The 17,852-nt window shown below is 46.5% G+C and overlaps 1 protein-coding gene across 1 annotated transcript in view; it reads right to left on the bottom strand.

Moving 5' to 3' along the window:
• Positions 1-15,439, bottom strand: part of LOC309358884 (uncharacterized protein) — a gene marked incomplete at its 5' end in the record, with an annotated part of 31,536 nt that extends 16,097 nt beyond the window's left edge. Inside the window, 10 exons of the mRNA XM_081892152.1 lie at positions 2,899-2,975; positions 3,974-4,177; positions 4,674-4,782; positions 5,134-5,348; positions 7,049-7,167; positions 8,040-8,163; positions 9,374-9,542; positions 10,805-10,959; positions 12,602-12,705; positions 15,035-15,439. Of these exons, the coding sequence (XP_081748278.1) occupies positions 2,899-2,975; positions 3,974-4,177; positions 4,674-4,782; positions 5,134-5,348; positions 7,049-7,167; positions 8,040-8,163; positions 9,374-9,542; positions 10,805-10,959; positions 12,602-12,705; positions 15,035-15,439 (1,681 nt within the window). The remainder of the gene's footprint in view (positions 1-2,898; positions 2,976-3,973; positions 4,178-4,673; positions 4,783-5,133; positions 5,349-7,048; positions 7,168-8,039; positions 8,164-9,373; positions 9,543-10,804; positions 10,960-12,601; positions 12,706-15,034) is intronic.
• Between the last annotated feature and the right edge of the window lie 2,413 nt (positions 15,440-17,852).

The raw sequence follows: 17,852 nt of genomic DNA, 5'->3' as shown, positions 1-17,852 counted from the left end.
ATAAAAAAACCTTCATAAAAACCTATTACTTCAGAGGAAAAGGTTATGAATTTATCCTTTCTGGCTGGTGCATGTGGGGTGGTGCATGCCCTCAATTTACAGGGCAACCAATAATTTCCTTGGTGTGTGCTTGATGGGAGGTGCTGACGGGCATTAATTAGGTGTCTACACAGCTCTGCAAAAGTGCTGACAACTGCAAGGAAGAGGTCTCAAATATAAATTAAATGTTCATAAATGTACAAGGCAAACACATGTATAAGTATATAAACCATGTGTCTGAAATAGTACAGGAGAGCAATCCTGAAGCCATTTTGATTCTCCCAAATTGACCTCAAATATTTCTCTGCAAGAAGGAAGGAAATGGAAAAGCCTCCCCATTGTCTTTTGCTTACAAATCCTGCCTTAGGGGTGTATTTGTGTATGGATAGGGTGAGCCTGTGACCTCAGTTCAGGAACTAAAGTATTAGCCATCACAAATGAATGGCCAGACTGCCCAGGTAATGCAACCAGTGACCATTATCAGGTATCCTGGCAGACAGGATTTCTGCTGTAGGTTTCGATTATATGCAATTTCACTGATACGCACGGTGCCTCGGAATATAACCCCCACATAAGGGGGGGGGGAGAGACTGCCTGTACTTCTGAAGATGATGTTACCTGTGTTGTTTCTGCTGTAGCATTGGAGAATGCATGAGCAAAGCATTTAAACTTGCTAACGTTTATGGTCTATTCACTCCAAAAAAAGGGGGGGAGGAGAATTTTAATTGCTTAATACTGGCACATTTTATAAAATGGCAGGAATTCACCCTGCACTCATGGGGAAATGTGGCGTGATCTCTTGGAGTAATCAAATGAATCTTTAACACGTGGCATGATAAAATTCTGTAATTTTATCAGGACAAGTTTCTTGTTGCTTACTGTTGTAACAATTGTTTTCTCAAAATTTATCTTCTGAACCATAAAAAAATCAGTATTTTTTTTAAAATGTGGCAAATTTAAAGCTCTAACAACATATATATTTCCCATGCTTTGCAAATGTTGCATAGATCTGTGTTTTCAACTCTGCTAGGGACTGTTTTTGCTAAAGAGTGAGTCAAGCCTTGCACCCTTTTCTCCCAGCTATTTTTTCTTTGTAGTTCCCCACACACATGGGACTTCAGGATTAACTGGTGTTCCCCAGTGATTTCCAACCAAAACAACAGTCCACCAGTTTGGCGGCAGCCCTCCATATCAGGTACCTTTCTACGTTTCTGTCTAGATCAGCCCTTTATCCAAAGCACCAAGGGCTGTTGTCATGGATTGAGCCAAGAGTCCAGTGACATCTTAACGGATTTATTATCACAGTTTCCAGAGGAGTAGCTGTACAAATCAAAAATGCTGTCTGTTGACTGCAGCTACTACTGTGCCATAAGATCCAATGTCCTGTAATATCACATATGAGCTTTAACTACTGATGAAGCCCAGGACGGCAGAACAAGGCCAATATTCCGGAAATCCTTGTCTAAGACTCTGTGAGAGGATTTTGTGGAACTGTAACAACCTTTCATGTGGATGGTTTGGAGTTTATGGAATAGACACCATTACATGGATGGACCTTATGCATGAACTGACTAGAGAATGATCTGATCCACTGGATCTTCTGCTTCGTTTGTTTGTTGAACTTTATGAGTTACTTCTGTTGAAATTTATAATTTGATACAATGAATAGTATAATTTATTTATCTAAGAACACAGCCGGTTACGTCTTGTGTGTTTATTGAGCATGCTTTACATGACCATAGGTTTGTTTGTTGTTGTTCTGTTGAAGCAAAGCAATGCAAAATGAAATAAAGAGCCCCGTGGCACTTTAAAGGCTAACACATTTATTATGGCATCATATGCCTGAAAAAGCCTTGCATGGCCGACACACACACATATATAGGTATAGAGAAAACTGTAAACAGTGGGGCTCAAAGGCCACAGGATGCAGAAAGTACAGTCTGACATTTCTTTGCAAATCTCAGATGTATACAATACAATAAGCACAGTAACCATTTTCATCAGTAGCAACTGGCAATCTTCCAAACTTGGTTCTGTTAATTACGCACCAGGTACGAGAGGAAACCCTGGTTCCAACTGAGCCCTAGACACCCAGAATCAAACTTGCCGCAGGAATTCTAGTTCAATCAGAGGCTGCCTAGTGTGGAGTCAAGTCAAGTTGCAAAGTGTATCCCTGAACAGCTTTGGCAGGTGAGAAGCCTGAGGTCCTCCAGATGTTACTGAACTACAACTCCCATCATCTCTGATAAGGGATGGGGAAGGAAACTGAATCAGTTTGTATTTAAAGACAAACTCTAATTCACACTTTTCAGGACAGTACGTGAATCATAACACAGCCACCTTTTGAAATTCACACTTCTCCAAATTTTGTCGTTCAGTTCTCCAGCCAAGTGATGTGTACAAAAATACATATACTTGGGCAAAGCGTGCATAAAAATGCATATATTAGTGAAGGTAGCGTACAAAAACACATTATATTGTAGAAAATTGCTTTGCAAAAACTATCTATTTTGCCAAAATTGAATAAAAAAATGTGTATATCAGGATAAATTCACAATAAAATGCTGATGGGTTTTCAAGCAGGCTTTTGAGAAATAAATAAATTGCACGCTGATGCAGAAATGTGGAGAACTGAATTTAAGACTGGAAAGAGTGTGCTGACATTTTGTGTCCACGCGAGCACAATAAATTTACATGCCTGTACCGTAAGTGTATGCATATCCCACCGCTTCCATCAATTCCCTCCCCACTAAGATTTCACTTTTAGAGGACCTGGGGAGGGGTCTGAAGACTGAAGATTGGGGTGGGCAGGTGAGGGTGGAGTGAAAAAGCCCCTGTGTCTTTTGTCTTCTTAGCTACCATCTTTGATGGGATCAGACTTGGTGGAGGCAAGAAGAACCTTCATTTGTTGTTCATCCTCTCGGAGGGGTCTTGACCTTAAAAGTAAAAGCGATTGAACAGAAATAAGCAATACAGGAGGTAGTGATCATGCCCTATGTGGAAATGGCGGAAGGAGATGGGCATGTTTATCTAATTGTCTTAGAGACTCCACTCTGGATTTGTGTAGGGTTTACTTCTTCGCCTTTTCTTCTCCCAAAGATACCCCACAAGGCATTTACTGTTCACTAAATGTGTATAGGCTCCTGCCAACCTAGCAGTTCGAAAGCACATCAAGTGCAAGTAGATAAGTAGGTACCACTACAGCAGGAAGGTAAACGGCGTTTCCGTGCGCTGCTCTTAGTCATGCTGGCCACATGACCCAGAAGCTGTACTCCGGCTCTCTTGGCCAATAAAGCAAGATTACACCGGAACCCCAGAGTTGGCCACAACTGGACCTAATGGTCAGGGGTCCCTTTATCTTTAAATGTGTATAGGATTCCAGCCTAAAAGTCTTATAAATTTGTCAGTTAAAGAAGGGGGTTGCTTTTTTTTTTTTTAAGTGTCTCTGAGTAGTATATAGAATTCTGTTTTCTTTCTTAAAGGTAAAGGTAAAGGACCCCTGACAGTTAAGTCCAGTCGTGAACGACTCTGGGGTTGCAGCGCTCATCTTGCTTTACTGGGCGAGGGAGCCAACATTTGTCCACAGACAGTTTTTCCGGGTCATGTGACCAGCATGACTAAGTTGCTTCTGGCGAAACCAGAGCAGCCCACGGAAATGCCATTTACCTTCCCGCTGGAGCGATACCTATTTATCTACTTGCACTTTGACGTGCTTTCGAACTGCTAGGTTGGCAGGAGCTGGGACCAAGCAACGGGAGCTCACCCCGTCATGGGGATTCGAACCGCTGCCCTTCCGATCGGCAAGCCCTAGGCTCAGTGCTATAGACCACAGCGCCACCCACGTCCCTGTTTTCTTCCTTAGCCAGCCCAATTTGAGGGCAGGGCCACCAGGGCAGAAACCTCCCCAAAGCGTTAGATATATCTTGAAACTCACCGTCTCTCCACTTCCTCAATTGTCTCTGCAAGTGGGACATTCCGGGTCTCTGGTAGGAAACAGGCAGCAATGCCAGAGATAATGGGGGCCGTTCCATAGATTATCAGCGGCAACGGTGCGAATATTTCCCCAGTCATCTTCACCAGAGGGGCTATCATGCTACCCACACGGGCCATGGTACCCCCCAGGCCCATCCCCGATTGCCTGTGGCATGAGAAGAAACTGACGTGAAGATCTGCAGTTTTCAGCTCTTTCTAGAGCTTCTGGTTTGATTGTGGATTGCATGACCATCAGTTTGCTTAGAGTTTTCTAGGGCAGCATCACACGATACAAAATAAAAATGCAGGGCTCTTCCAGATGACCTGTTTGTTGAGCAGTCATCCTGATTTGCTCACACAAAGCTTAAGGGGCAGCTAGACAGCTTTACTGAACTTTTCATTCTGATTTCTTGGCAGGGAGACTATACAACAATGCATTCGCCATGACTTACTTGTGAGGCGTTTGTATGTCTTCCTGTTACTCATTAATTAATTCCGCACTTTTCAATGGGGACGAAGGAGAAGTTCTGTTTTCATTTAAAGGCAAATCTACCTTAAACACACTTTTCAAAACAATACACAAACCGAAACTCAGCTATCCTTCAAAATTCACAGTTCTCTGAATTTTGCATTGCAGGTTTCCAGGACTCCCTTTGACCCACCTGACCACAGTTGGGAAAAGCTCTCCGGAGAAGATGTAGGCGCAGTTGAAGGAGGCTGCAAGGGAGCCTTTGCCAATCACAGCAAAAACCATTCGCAGATTGCTCAGATCTAAGAAGTAAGAGAGAATTGTCAGTTGGAAGCAAAAATTCACAGAGGATAAGGCTACCAATGGCATCTAGCCACAATGGCTATGCTGAAGCTCTGCTGTTGGAGGAAATATGCATCTGAACACCAGTAGCTGGAAACTGGAGGTAGGGAGAGTTGCTTGGGTCTTGCTTTTGGGCTTCCCATTGGAGCATCTGGTTGGCTGCTGTGAGAACAGGATGCTGGGACTGCGTGAACCATTGACCTGTTCCACCAGGACTCTTCTTATGCCTCGTATTGAGGCCAGTGGGGAGAGGAGACACTATATCTTTGCACTAACCAATTTCTGTGCCACGCTCATAACAAGATCCTCACCTGAAGGCACAAAGATGTTGGCCAGGATGCAAAGCCCTGCCAGGATAAGTGCCGAAGCCTGGGAGAACCGGCGGCCCACAAACGTGATGGTCAACACTGAGGCCAGCTTGGCTGGGAAGTCAACAGCGCCAAAGACCAGCTGGGTTAGGTAGATGTTGAAGCCAAAGTTCTGCAGGTCCATAGCCAGCCCATAATAGGCAAAGGCGGTGGAGAACCTGGGGTGACAGATCACAAGTCAGGATGCTCAACCAACACGCCCCCAACTTCCTTGCTTCCCATCAATGCAAAAGCTCTTCCTGTCTTGTCTGAAATGGGTCCCAATAATCTGTTGGTTTCAGTTTCTGACAGTTCTTTCTTTAAAATCTTACATTCTGTTCTCCACATTTCCATATCAGTTTGCAGTTTTTATTTTATTTTTAAGCAATCTTGCGAAAATTCACCTGCCATTTAGTGTGGATTTCTCCCAAGAGTCACATTTGTATGTGATTTTGCACTTTTCATAAAGCAATTTCCCCCTGGAGAATACAGTTGTATGTGATTTTCACTAATATAGGCATTTTAGTGCACACTTTGCCCTAGTATATGCATGTGTGTACGCTGGAGAACTGCCTTTCAGAATTCAGAGATGTGTGAATGATGGTGCCTGGCATGCTTCCCTTGGGAAAGCATTGCTCAAACAGGAGCCAACACTGAAAAGGCCCTTTCCTCAGACTTCCTTCTTGAGAAAGATAGTTCAGGTATATGCATCCACCCTACACCTTCCACTGTGAAGGCAGATGCAAATAATTCATTCAGCCCCTCTGCATTCTCCTTATTCCACCCCCCCCTTTTTTTGCATCCCCTATGTTTGCTTGCATGTCAGGGCTGGGTCATTGGCGGGTTAGAACAGAGACTCAAAAGTAAAGCTGGCTTTTGATTCAAGAAAATAACATACAAGCAGGGAGCACGCAGGCATGGCTGCTCTCAGTGGCAACGTTGCCAAGACTAGCTCTTGGCCCCTCCTCCTTCCACCTAAATCTCCTCCTCTGGACGTCTCCCAAACTGGCTCAAACTCTGACGGGCCCTTGGGCTTCCTGAGCTTTTTATTTGGCTACATGTAAAGCTCTGCATGGCCTTGGAGTCAAAGCGGGAGGGGAGCTCAACGCAGAGGGACCGGGCAGCTGCTGCAAAGCTGGTGCAGCTTTTGTCCTTTCCACCTTCTCTCTTTCAGGTCCAGGGCCTGCTTTCTCTCTCTCTCTGTACCAGTATATCTGAAGGAGCGTCTCCACCCCCATCGTTCTACCCAGACACTGAAGTCCAGCGCCGAGGGCCTTCTGGCGGTTCCCTCACTGCGAGAAGCCAAGTTACAGGGAACCAGACAGAGGGCCTTCTCGGTAGTGGCACCCACCCTGTGGAACGCCCTCCCAGCAATTGTGAAGGAAATAAACAACTACCCGCCTTTTAGAAGACACCTGAAGGCAGCCCTTTTTAGGGAGGCTTTTAATGTTTGATGTATTACGGTATTTTAATATTTTGTTGGGAGCTGCCCAGAGTGGCTGGGGAACCCATCCAGATGGACGGGGTATAAATAATAAATTATTATTATTATTATTATTATTATTATTATTATTATTATTATTATTACCCTGTCTTGGTCTCGAAGGGCTTTCTGCCTCAGGCTCTTCTCTTTCCCTTGAGCCTGTTGCTCCTTGCACTTCCCAGCCTCCCTCCATCTCTGACCTGTCTCTAGAGTCCCACCACCACAATCTTGGCTGTGAGCCCTCCTCCTCTGCTGTTTTCCTGGGGGAGTTCTTTGGCTGAAGCCTCCTAGCGCTCCTCTTTATCCAGCCAGTCCCCAACAGTACATTTGGGGAGGGGGCAAAGTTTGTGTTCCTTTTTTTTTGCCCCAGCAAGAAGAAGAAAAGGAGGCACTTGCCAGACAAGGGAGATCCCGCAGGAGATTCTGCGAATAGCAGGTGTCCACACCAGGTCAGCCATGCCATGGCTGGCTTTGGTGGCGGAGGAGAGCTCCTTTTGCATGCTGGATTTCAAAACCTGAGCAGGAAGAGAGCAAAGTTGGGATAAACCAAGCAGGGAACAGAAAGTCACCAATGCAGCCCTGCAGCTGGATCAGGCCCAAGACAGCATTCTGTTCTCCCAGTGGCCAATCAGACACCTCTTCTGGAAAGCCCCTAAACAGGACCTGAGCACAGCCGCAACTCTCTCCACCTGCGATTCCCACCAACTGGCATTCAGAGACATGCTGCCCCTAACTGTGGAAGCAGAACATAGCCATCTTGGCCTATAGCCACAGATAGCCTAATCTGCCGACACTTTGTCTCCCAAGACTTGTTGCAGAATGAGAAAACAGGGTCATGAAATGCTTTACAGCTCCTGACATGAGTTGGCTGACAATGAACCTGAGCTGTGCAGCAAAGCGTTTTGCTTTGGAAATAAAATTTTAATCTAGCAAGCTAATGCATAGCATATATAGAAAGGTGGTACACAAATTAAAAGTGGAATGAAATAGTTGAAAGGCATTAAAATATGTTGGCAAATGAAGGACTCGTTTGCCTCCAGCCTCCCAAGCTGGATTTGTAATGGCCAAACGATCTCATGGTTAGCACATTCCCACTAAATAGGAGTTTATTTGGGAACACTCATGAATGAAAAATGAATAACTGAATGAAGTGAACTGAAATGGCTGAGCCCTAGGGATATATGGAATAATACTTCTGAGCATGCTCAGAGTACCTTTCCATCATAGCCAACTGCAGCCAGTCCTCAGGTGTCTCAGGATGGGAGGCCTGAATTTGAACTGTACTGATTAGTTTGCTAGGGCTGTTGCACACACAGCTGCTTCCTAATTTTGTGCCTGTGCAAGAAGTTGCATTTCTTCCTTGTCCTGCAACCCCAGCGTGATGTACCTCCACACTAAGTTTGTCTCCTTCGTTCTTCTTCCCGTTAATATGGGCGGCTCTCTTGAGGCCTTTGACTGCCTGTTCGTGTTTTCCTGAAATTGCCAGCCATCGTGCCGACTCCACATACAGCCTGCAGACCAAACACAAGGAAAGGGGATTCTTTCAGTAGCTCTCTGAGGGAAGGGTGGAATGGCTAGAGCAGGGAGCAGTTAACTGTTTATCAGAAGAAATGCCTGCTCAGGGGAGCCAGGCCTAATGAGCACAGCAACTCTTTTCTATTGGTCTTGCCTTTATGAGGTAGTTGTGGAGGCTGAATGTCTCTGCCTTCCCACAGCTGCCTATGTCCCCTCCTCTCCCAGATCCTTCCCAAACAATCTGAGACTACACCAATGTGCCTCTCTCTGCTCTTCCCTCTTCATACCTCTTCTGGTCCTGGGAGACCATGGGGGAGGGGAGCTTGGTGCAGCAGGAGAGAGAGAGAGAGAGACCCTGAGTTCCTCACCAGCCTGACTCATCTCTGCCTTTTGGGCTCCCTCCACTGCTGCTTCCAATTCTGGACTTCTCTCTGCCACTGAATCTCCGTGCTCACTAAACCCTGTTACCTCTTCTGCTTCCGACACCTCCTCCTCCCTGTCTGCTCCCTCCGTCCACCTCTTATCATCCCACCACCACTCCTCGGGCTCTGAGCCTTCTTCCCCTGGGGGTTCCCTTGGGGATTCCCCAGCTTGTGCCTCCCACCATTCCTCTGCGTCCCACCACTCCTTGACCATAGCTGTCAACTTTTCCCTTTTCTTGCGAGGAATCCTATTTGGAATAAGGGAATTTCCCTTTAAAAAAGGGAAAAGTTAACAGCTATGTCCTTGATTGCTTCTGCCTGCTAGAATTTGTTCTCAAACTGTGATTGTGCCTCTTTTCTTGCCTGCATGGAGACGTCTGATTTAGCCTCCTGGAGAAAGGTAAGATTCACACCAGCTGCCACACCCTCTTTTCCCTTTGGCCCCGCCCACCACTGTCATGTGGCCCCAGGGAAGTCATTCACAAGGAATGTGGCCCTTGGACCAAAATGTTTTCCCACCCTTGTTGGAAGGATATACTGGGACCCATTTAAAAATGCAGAGTAACCCACGGTGAGCTTGGAGCACCTTCCACTCTCCGTGTTTGGGATTGGGATCTGCAGCGAGCAGCACCCAGCCATGTGTATTACTTCACTTGCTGCAAAATGTGCCAAGCCAACCCTGATGTACGGGGCGGCCTGAGCCCTCCTGCTCCTGCGCTTTGGGCTTCTCTGCCCCAAATTCCTGCCCTGGTGGCGCCACTGCCAGCTGACCACATTGACCTACCAGGAGTAGAGGAAGAATACAAAGAAAGGCAGGGAGACTGTCAGCTGCAGCCAGCGCCAGCCAGGGATGGCGTATGCCAGTCCAGCCAGGATGAACTGCCCAGAGGTGTAGCCGTAACCGTTGATGGTGCCAACAATGGCACGGTACTTGGTTGGAATCCACTCCATGCCTGGGGAAGGAGAAAAGGATACTTTTTTAAAAAAAATGCTGCTTTTTTCAGGTTGGCAACCAATGTCAGAGGAGCAGGGTGAGTAAAAACGATAAAAGTGCGCAGGTAACAATTATGGGTACCACTTTCTTGCTGCAATTCTTGCTGTTCAGGGTAGGAGTCATACATTAGTTGCCTAGCTAGGATATCGTTTTCTTTTCCCCATGATGCACCTTTGAACCTGAGCTGTTGACTCAAATTCAAGTTGATTAAGTGCCATGGGAGTTGATTGAGTGGACAGGGCACTGAAACACAGAGCTGTTATAGCCACGTAGATGAAAAAGGGGTAGGTTGTTCTTTTCAAATTGGGAGAAATGTTTCAAAATACAAAAATAAAGTGTGTAGAAGTTCTGGCTTTGTACAGTTAAAATATAAACTTTTCCCCTTGTAAAGTAGGCTTGTTTCTAAATACACACACACCCTCTCCATTTTCCATCCAGACAATCATAGAATTATAGAGCTGGGAGGCACCACAAGAGATTCACAGAAGATTGGAAGAAATATACGAACTACTTGAAGAGCAACTGTAATCAACAAATTACGCTAGTAGGACTACAAGAAGTTTTGTAAGGAGGAATATATGAAATATTGCAAAGAAGATAAAGAAGAGAGACATTAGTCATGATACTTCAATGTAATAGTGAAAGTAAGAAATGTAAATTAAGTGGAAAAGATTGGAAAGTTTTCAGATGTGATTGATGGAAGTCAAAAAAATTGTATAAGATATAAAAGTATGTTTAATAACTGTTGAAAATGATATGTTAAAAAACTAATATATAATAATATAATATAATATAATATAATATAATATAATTAATAATATATATGCAAATAATATAGAGTTGGAAGGCACCACAAGGGTCATCTAGCCCAACCCCCTGCAATGCAGGAATCTTTTTGCCCCATGTGGGGCTCGAACCCACGACCCTGAGATGAAAAATCTCATGCTCTACCAACTATCCACAAGCAAGAGGCATTGTCAGAGTGCAAGGGCACGTTCCCTCCAGGCAAAAACCCATCAGGGCCAGCAAAAGGTATTGCCTAGAGAAAGGGGGGGAGGTGTCTGAGGAGAGTCACGGCGGCCAGTTAAACAGGCCCTGAGACCTGAGCTTCCCCATCCCTGGTTTGTAGGATGAGATGGAAGTGGGCCAGGTCTTCTCAGGTGGCTTGTGAAGGGCTGCTTGAGGACACGGCCAGCAGGAAAGAAGCATCAAAGTACTTACACAGTGAGACGGAGTTAATCGCTATCCCCGACATGGCCAATCCACACAGGAAGCGGAAAACGCAGTAAGCCGTGTAGTTTGGCGCGAAGGCAGTGGAGGTGCCCGCCCCCCCCATCAGAAGGTAGCTCCAGACGATGAGGGCTTTCCGGCCAAACCTAAATGATGGGGTTGAAGATGTATTAATGTGAAGCTAAGAGGAGCATAAAAAACTGCCTTATATACCACATCAGGCCGTTGGTCTATCTCGCTCACCGTTGTCTCCATGGACTGGCTTTGGTTCTCCAGGGTTTCAGGCAGGAGAGGTTCCCAACCCCACCTGAACACACCTGGGATGAAACTGGGAACTCAGGTGTGCAAAGCAGATACTCTTCCATTTGGCTACGGCCCGTCTCCCTTCTTCACTGCAGGATGGGACCCTCCTGATGTTTTTGCCAGTTTGCATTTCTTAGTGCAGAAAGTATTGACCTGTTGTGTTTCCTACTCTAATTACTACTCTGATCTTTCCTACTCTAATTAATTCAGGAGGGTTCTGGAAGCTTCTGTGTGTGAAAGAAACAAGCAGAAGGTTCATGATGTTTGGGTTATTCCTTCAGAGAAGCTGAGTACAGCTCGTTTAAATGGGTTCTCTTATCTCTTCTGTCAAGGTCATGCTGACTATAAAAGAATGGTCAGAAGGAGCCTGGGTTCCACTTTCTCTTTCTATCTCTGGTGTGGTGTTCTGTATACAGTGGTACCTGGGCTCTCAAATGCCTTGGTACTCAAACAACTTGGAACCCAAACACTCCAAACCCAGAAGTAAGTGTTCCAGTTTGTAAACTTTTTCGGAAGCCAAACGTGCTCTGTTTTGAGTGTTGTGCTGAGGTCTGTCTGTTTTTGCCATTTATTTTGCATTTTTTGTGGCTCTTTTTTGTTGTTTTTGTGACTGTGTGGAACCCAGTTCAGCTACTGATTGATTGATTGATTGATTGTGTGACTGCAGTACATTGTTTGTTGCTTTCATTTTATGGATCAATGGTCTCGTTACATAGTAAAATTCATGTTAAATTGCTGTTTTAGGGGTTGTTTTTAAAAGTCTGGAATGGATTTATCCAGTTTGCATTACTTTCTATGGGAAAGCGTGCCTTGGTTTTGGAACGCTTTGGTTTTGGAATGGACTTCCGGAATGGATTAAGTTTGAGAACCAGGGTACCACTGTATAGTGTTAAGGTTTAGTCTTATTATAAGTTATTGTAAGTTTAAGTTAAGTCTGTTGCAACTGGATTTCTTGTGGACAGGGCCAATCCTGAATGTATTGGATTTGTGACCATTATGCTTATTTGCCTTCAGTAGCAGTAAAGCTCTGCTGGATGAAATATTAATTACCTCTGGACTATTTGGGGGGGGGGCAATCCTGCAACGTGGTTAAGTTTTTACTCTGCTAACTATACAGTACATTGGAATCTGCTCTGGATCAATACTGAGTACAATTCTATGACAGTTTTTGGGCTACCATCGTCCCTGCCCACAGTAGCTCTTTAGGATTCCTAGAGGTATTTGGACTTGTGAAGAGTTTAAACTTTCAGCTGAAGCCTGATAGGTCCACTGGCTTCACAATAATACCTGTTTTAGGCTCCACCCCTCGACCCAGGTGGCCACGCAACAGGCCACGCCCACATCCCTCACCCACAGCCCCAACCACATTGATTTCAAGAGCTGTTATTATACCCCAGAGGAAGGGGACAACCAACCCCCACAGATTGAACTGGGGAATGGGGGTGGGATCCATCCAGCTTTGTTGTCCATAGCCTTGGACCTCACCTGTCCGAGAGGTTGCCAAACAGCACCGATCCAATCAGCACTCCAGCCATGTAGATGGACTGGGCCATCTGTCTCAGGGTCCGGGAATCGCACACCAAATCCCACTAAAAATCGAGGGGAGGGGAGCAGAGACTGTGTGAGAACAAAGGTGGACATAACATTTGAGGCAGCCTCACAGCGGGGCTTAATTTCTGAGCCTGGAAATCTATTTTCAGTGCCTCGCAGAATCTGTTTCCAGTGTCCCAGAGGAAAAATTATGTGACTGGTGAACTTCAGGCTTTAGGCGAAGGCAATGAAAACAATGACTCATTACAAAGGTGCTGAAAACAATGACTCCTTACAATCCTTAAATACCCCCCTTTAGATAATATAACTGTGAACAAGGTAGAGTGCTGAAAGGGGATAAGGAGTAACTTAGGGAAGTCATTATTTAAAGAAGCTGCTTATTAGTTTGTACATTTACAGATAGGTGCTAACATTTGATGTCCATGTTTCTGATGCTACCGATTCATCCTACCTACTAATAGTAACCTCACTCTCTCACGCATCCAAAATCCATGCACAAGGAGGGAGGAATCTGGCTCAGAGGAACAGCCCCCCCAATAGTCCATCTGGCTGGGTTTTCCCAGCCACTCTGGGCAGCTCCCAACCAAATATTAACAACACAATACAGCATTAAACATTAAAAACTTCCCTAAACAGGGCTGCCTTCAGATGTCTTCTAAAAGTCAGATAGTTGTTTATTTCTTTGACATCTGATGGGAGGGTGTTCCACAGGGTGGGCGCCACTACCGAGAAGGCCCTCTGCCTGGTTCACTGTAACCTCACTTCTCACAGTGAGGGAACTGCCAGAAGGCCCTTAGAGCTGGACCTCAGTGTCTGGACTGAACGATGGGGGTGGAGATGCTCTTTCAGGTATACTGGACTGAGGCCGTTTAGGGCTCTAAAGGTCAGCACAACACTTTGAATCGTGCTTGGAAATGTATTGGGAGTCAATGCAGAATGGATGGGATCTCTGAGGAAAGGCATGGCTGGCAGGAAGCTTGGACATTTTGCTACAGATCCCACTTGTAGACACTGAAATACAGATTCTTAGGCTTGGAAAACGCCACAGCATTATGTGCCAGATGTGAAGAAATCCCTCCCTTTCGCTGTTACATTTTCACTCCATACACTCTGAACCTCTGGCTGTTATAGCCGACACCCCTGACAGATCCGTTGCTATAAGGTGCTTTGGGTCTACAAAATTTAATGAGGTGGACAAAAACTGATTTGCTTGCACAAGGTTTATGCCAAAAATATAAAATGTTCAGTCTTGATTGAGCATCTGTTCTGATTTCTTTTGTCTTTTAAAACGGCTCTTTAGAATTCAGCATTCTGGTGTGACTCTCTCTTCTAATATACATATGTGTAATTTTGCCCAATGTACACATTTTTGCAAGCAATTTCCTCATATAATGCAATATTGCATGCTCTTTCTGCTAACGGATGGATTTTTATGTGCGCCTTCCCCCGAGTCACATATTTTTGTTCACGTTATTTGGCAAGCGAACAGCATCCAAATCTCTGGAGAAGTGCGCATTTTGAAGGACAGCTGCTTAGGGGTTTGCATACTGTTTCTGGAGGTGCAAATTAGGGAGCTTCACGTGAAAGGGTGAACGCAAACCTAATATCTCCTCCAGCCCTACAACTCTTTTCAGCTCTATGAAAAACTGTTGCCTCATTTGTCCATGGCAGGACAGGAACCTGCCTTACTTACAGCGTTACATCATTGGTCTAATTGGCTCAATATAGTCTACACAAGGGTTTCCCAAACTTGGGTCCGGTGGCGTAGCGTGGGTTGTCAGCACCCGGGGCAAGGCAGGTAATTTGCGCCCCCCCTAACCCATGGATTTTAGCAGGGGGCAGAGAGCTGCGAGCACCCCCCCCCAGATGTTGCGCCCGGTGTGGCCAGCCCCCCCTGCACCCCCCACACTACGCCACTACTTGGGTCTCCAGCTATTTTTTGGACTACAGTTCCCACCATCCCTGACCATTGGTTCTGCTATCTAGGGATGATGGGAGTTGTAGTCCAACCACAGCTGGAGACCCAGGTTTGGGAAACTCTGGCTGCACTGACTGGCAATGGTTTTCCAGGTGCCATTGGGAATTGAAGCAGGGACCTTCTGTATGTAAATAATATATGCTCCTTTTCCTTTTTTAAAAAGTTAAGATTCTAGACCTCATGGTTCTTAACAAAGGAGCTTGGGAAGCTGCCTTCTACTGAATCAGACCACTGGTCCATGTAGTGGACTTGCAGTGGCTCTCCAGGCAGGGGACACTCCTTCTGCACTCCAAGCAGGTGCGCTACCACTGCACAATGGACCTCCCAGCCACTTATCCTCAACCCCACTCTCTCAAGGATGGTCCAGATAGAGGGCTGCTCTTTCTCACCTCGCTGATGATGGTGTTGGTGAACATGCTCCTGTCATAGGTCCACCCATCGACACATGGCTCAGTGTCCACCGCGGCGTTGCTGGGGAGGGTAGCGTTCTGATCCAGGAGCCGCCACTGGGTGGTGACGAAGCGGCGGCACTTCTCTAACTGCTTGTTCTCATCCATCGGGATGGAAATCCGGAGGGAGCTCTCGGCTCCCAGCTGCTGGGTGAGGTTGCTGGCATGGCGGGTGTGGTTGGCCGTGATGCGGGGCCGGCAGTGGTGCTCAGGGATCCCTGCCGTGAAATTCTGCAGGAGGTTGTGGTTGGCCAGAAACATCAGAGGGATGGCCAGGAAGGCGACGGACATCCTTTGGAAGCGGCCCATGCCTCCCAGGTTGTCCAGGATATCTGCAAATGTCATGGTGGTGTTGGTGGTCAGCCGAGTAGAGTTCCCTGGAGGAGAGGGAGACCCTGATGGGATTCAAGCCTCTGCACGCTGGTTGGAGTTTACAGAGAACTGGCCTCCTGTGTTTCAGAAGGCAGCAACGTGGCAATCCACAGTTCCCAGATGGCGTGGCCTGAAATCACCGAAAGCCCGTTGTCGCCCCTTGCTTTTCTCTTCACCTATCAATAATATTGCTCTTCTCTCCAGCTCTCCGTTATTCCCAAGAGAATTTAAGAACAGGCCCTCTACGTGTTGATGCTGAGAAGATGCCTTCAGTATATAGGACCCTCCTGGCCAATCCACATGCTTTCAAAAGCCAGCACTTTGTATAAAAGCTTCGGGCCGGTTAATTTTTTACCTCTGAGAGCAGTTTCCAAGGGGGCGGTGGCAGCTTAAATGGAAGATGCTCCATCTATTGGGAAAGGGGGAAGTGGACCGGAGCAGTGGACCTTGGTATGTTACATCACACGGGTGACATAACAAGAGCTATCGCGCTAAGTCATTCTCAGAGAAGACCTACAGAGATGAATGGAATTCAGTTATTCCCATTAATCTCAGTGGGTTTGCTTTGAGGACTACTAGTGGTGGCTACAAAGCAGAGAGATGGAGCTAGGGATTAGATCTAGGGCTTTGCATCCAGTCTGGATGAATCCTGGATCCTGAAGCTACCAGGGGCTGGTCCATGGATGGGTTGAAACAGCCTCTGATCACCCCACTGAGTCCGATTCACCCAGAGTGATCTGGAGCTGTGAAAATGGAGGAGGATATTGGGCACTTAGGGTGCAGAAGAGACCCTTTGTGGCAGTCTTCCCTCTCTCCTGACTCTCTTCACCACTGAACCCTGAGGTGCACCACCCCTGACCTAGAGTGTCTCCTTCCAAACTTGGGTGTCTGAGGTCAGGGGCTGAAACTGGGGGCATCAGTTTCAGCTGAGATGCTTTGCAAAGCTTTGCACCTGAAATTCAAGAAGAAGAACACTGCTCTCTTGGCCAGGCTTCCAGTATTTATAACATGCCTGGCCAGTGCTAAGGCTTCGTGCTGCCAGCCAATCACAGGATCTGGTGTTGCCCACCCATATTCCCTTGCATGCTTGAGCAGAGTTCCAGAAGGTGAACACATTGTGTGCCAGGTAGCACACTAGGTTAGCCATAAGATTCCTCGTTCTAGATCCGGAGAGCCCCTGACATCAGTAACCCACTGATCAATGCCTTCCCCAACCTGGTGTTTTTGGACTACAACTCCCATCATCATTGGCCACATTGGCGTGGCCTGCTGGGAATTGTAGTTCAAAACATCTTCAGGTTACCAGGTTGGAGAAAGCTGACCTAAATCAAGGGTTGGGAAACTTCTTCAGCCAGGGGGCTGCATTTCCTTCCAGGAGCCACATTCCAGTGGTGGGGCTGGGTCAGATGCAAAAGTGGGTGGGGCAATGGATGTGACCCTTCCTTTTGCCCATAGGCAACTTTGTGGCCATGGGAATGCCAGAGGGTTCAATGTACACAGGCCACACTCACCTCTCCATCCTCCAGCAAGAGGCATTGTCAGAGTTCAAGATCTGGTTCTCAAAGGTTCTGTGGAACCAACTCAATAATGTCCAGGCTTCCCAAATGGCAATACCGCAAAGACTGCCTCTCCCCATATGAACCAGCCTGGACCCTGCAACCATCACCTGAGGTCCTTCTTCATGTTCCTCCTCCTCCATGAGAGGTTCTGAGGGCAGCAGAAAGGGAGGTGTGTGGCATGGCATTCCTGTAAGCTTAATGAACAGCTTGCCAGCACAGGTGAAAAGCATTTCAACAGACAAGCTCATTTCCTCATGGTGTGTTATGTTTGCATCTGCTCATCTCTGGATATGTGAATAAACTTGCATGCCATATTTATGATGCATTTATTAAATGTGTATAACTGCCCTTCATCCAAAGATCTCAGGGAGGTTCATAGAATAAAAATACAAAATAAAAACACAAAACACATAATAAAAACGAGAACATGAACAAAACAAGAACCCTCCGTCCCACAAACATATCTAAAAGGACACAGCCAAAGGCCTGGTTGAAGAGGAACGTTTTCGCCTGGTGCCTAAAAGTGTACAATGAAGGCGCCCAGCAAGCTTCCCTGGAGAGAGCATGGCACAAAGTGTTGCTCAGAAAAATGCTCCCAAGACCATCAGCAAGCCCTGCCCTATACCCCTAGCTACAGTTGCATGCTCCATTGCAGATTCTGCACTGAGTAGAGCAGCGGTTCTCAACATGTGGGTCTCAGATGTTGGACTACAACTCCTATCATCCCTGAGTTCTGGCCTTGCTAGCTAGGGGTGATGGGAGTTGTAGTCCAACAACATCTGGGGACCCACAGGTTGAGAAAGGCTGGAGTAGAGGGTTAGACTAGC

The sequence above is a fragment of the Podarcis melisellensis genome, assembly GCF_964234715.1.
Source record: "Podarcis melisellensis genome assembly, chromosome: 16".
Classification (NCBI taxonomy): domain Eukaryota; kingdom Metazoa; phylum Chordata; class Lepidosauria; order Squamata; family Lacertidae; genus Podarcis; species Podarcis melisellensis.
This window is presented reverse-complemented; position numbering and strand designations above follow the sequence as displayed.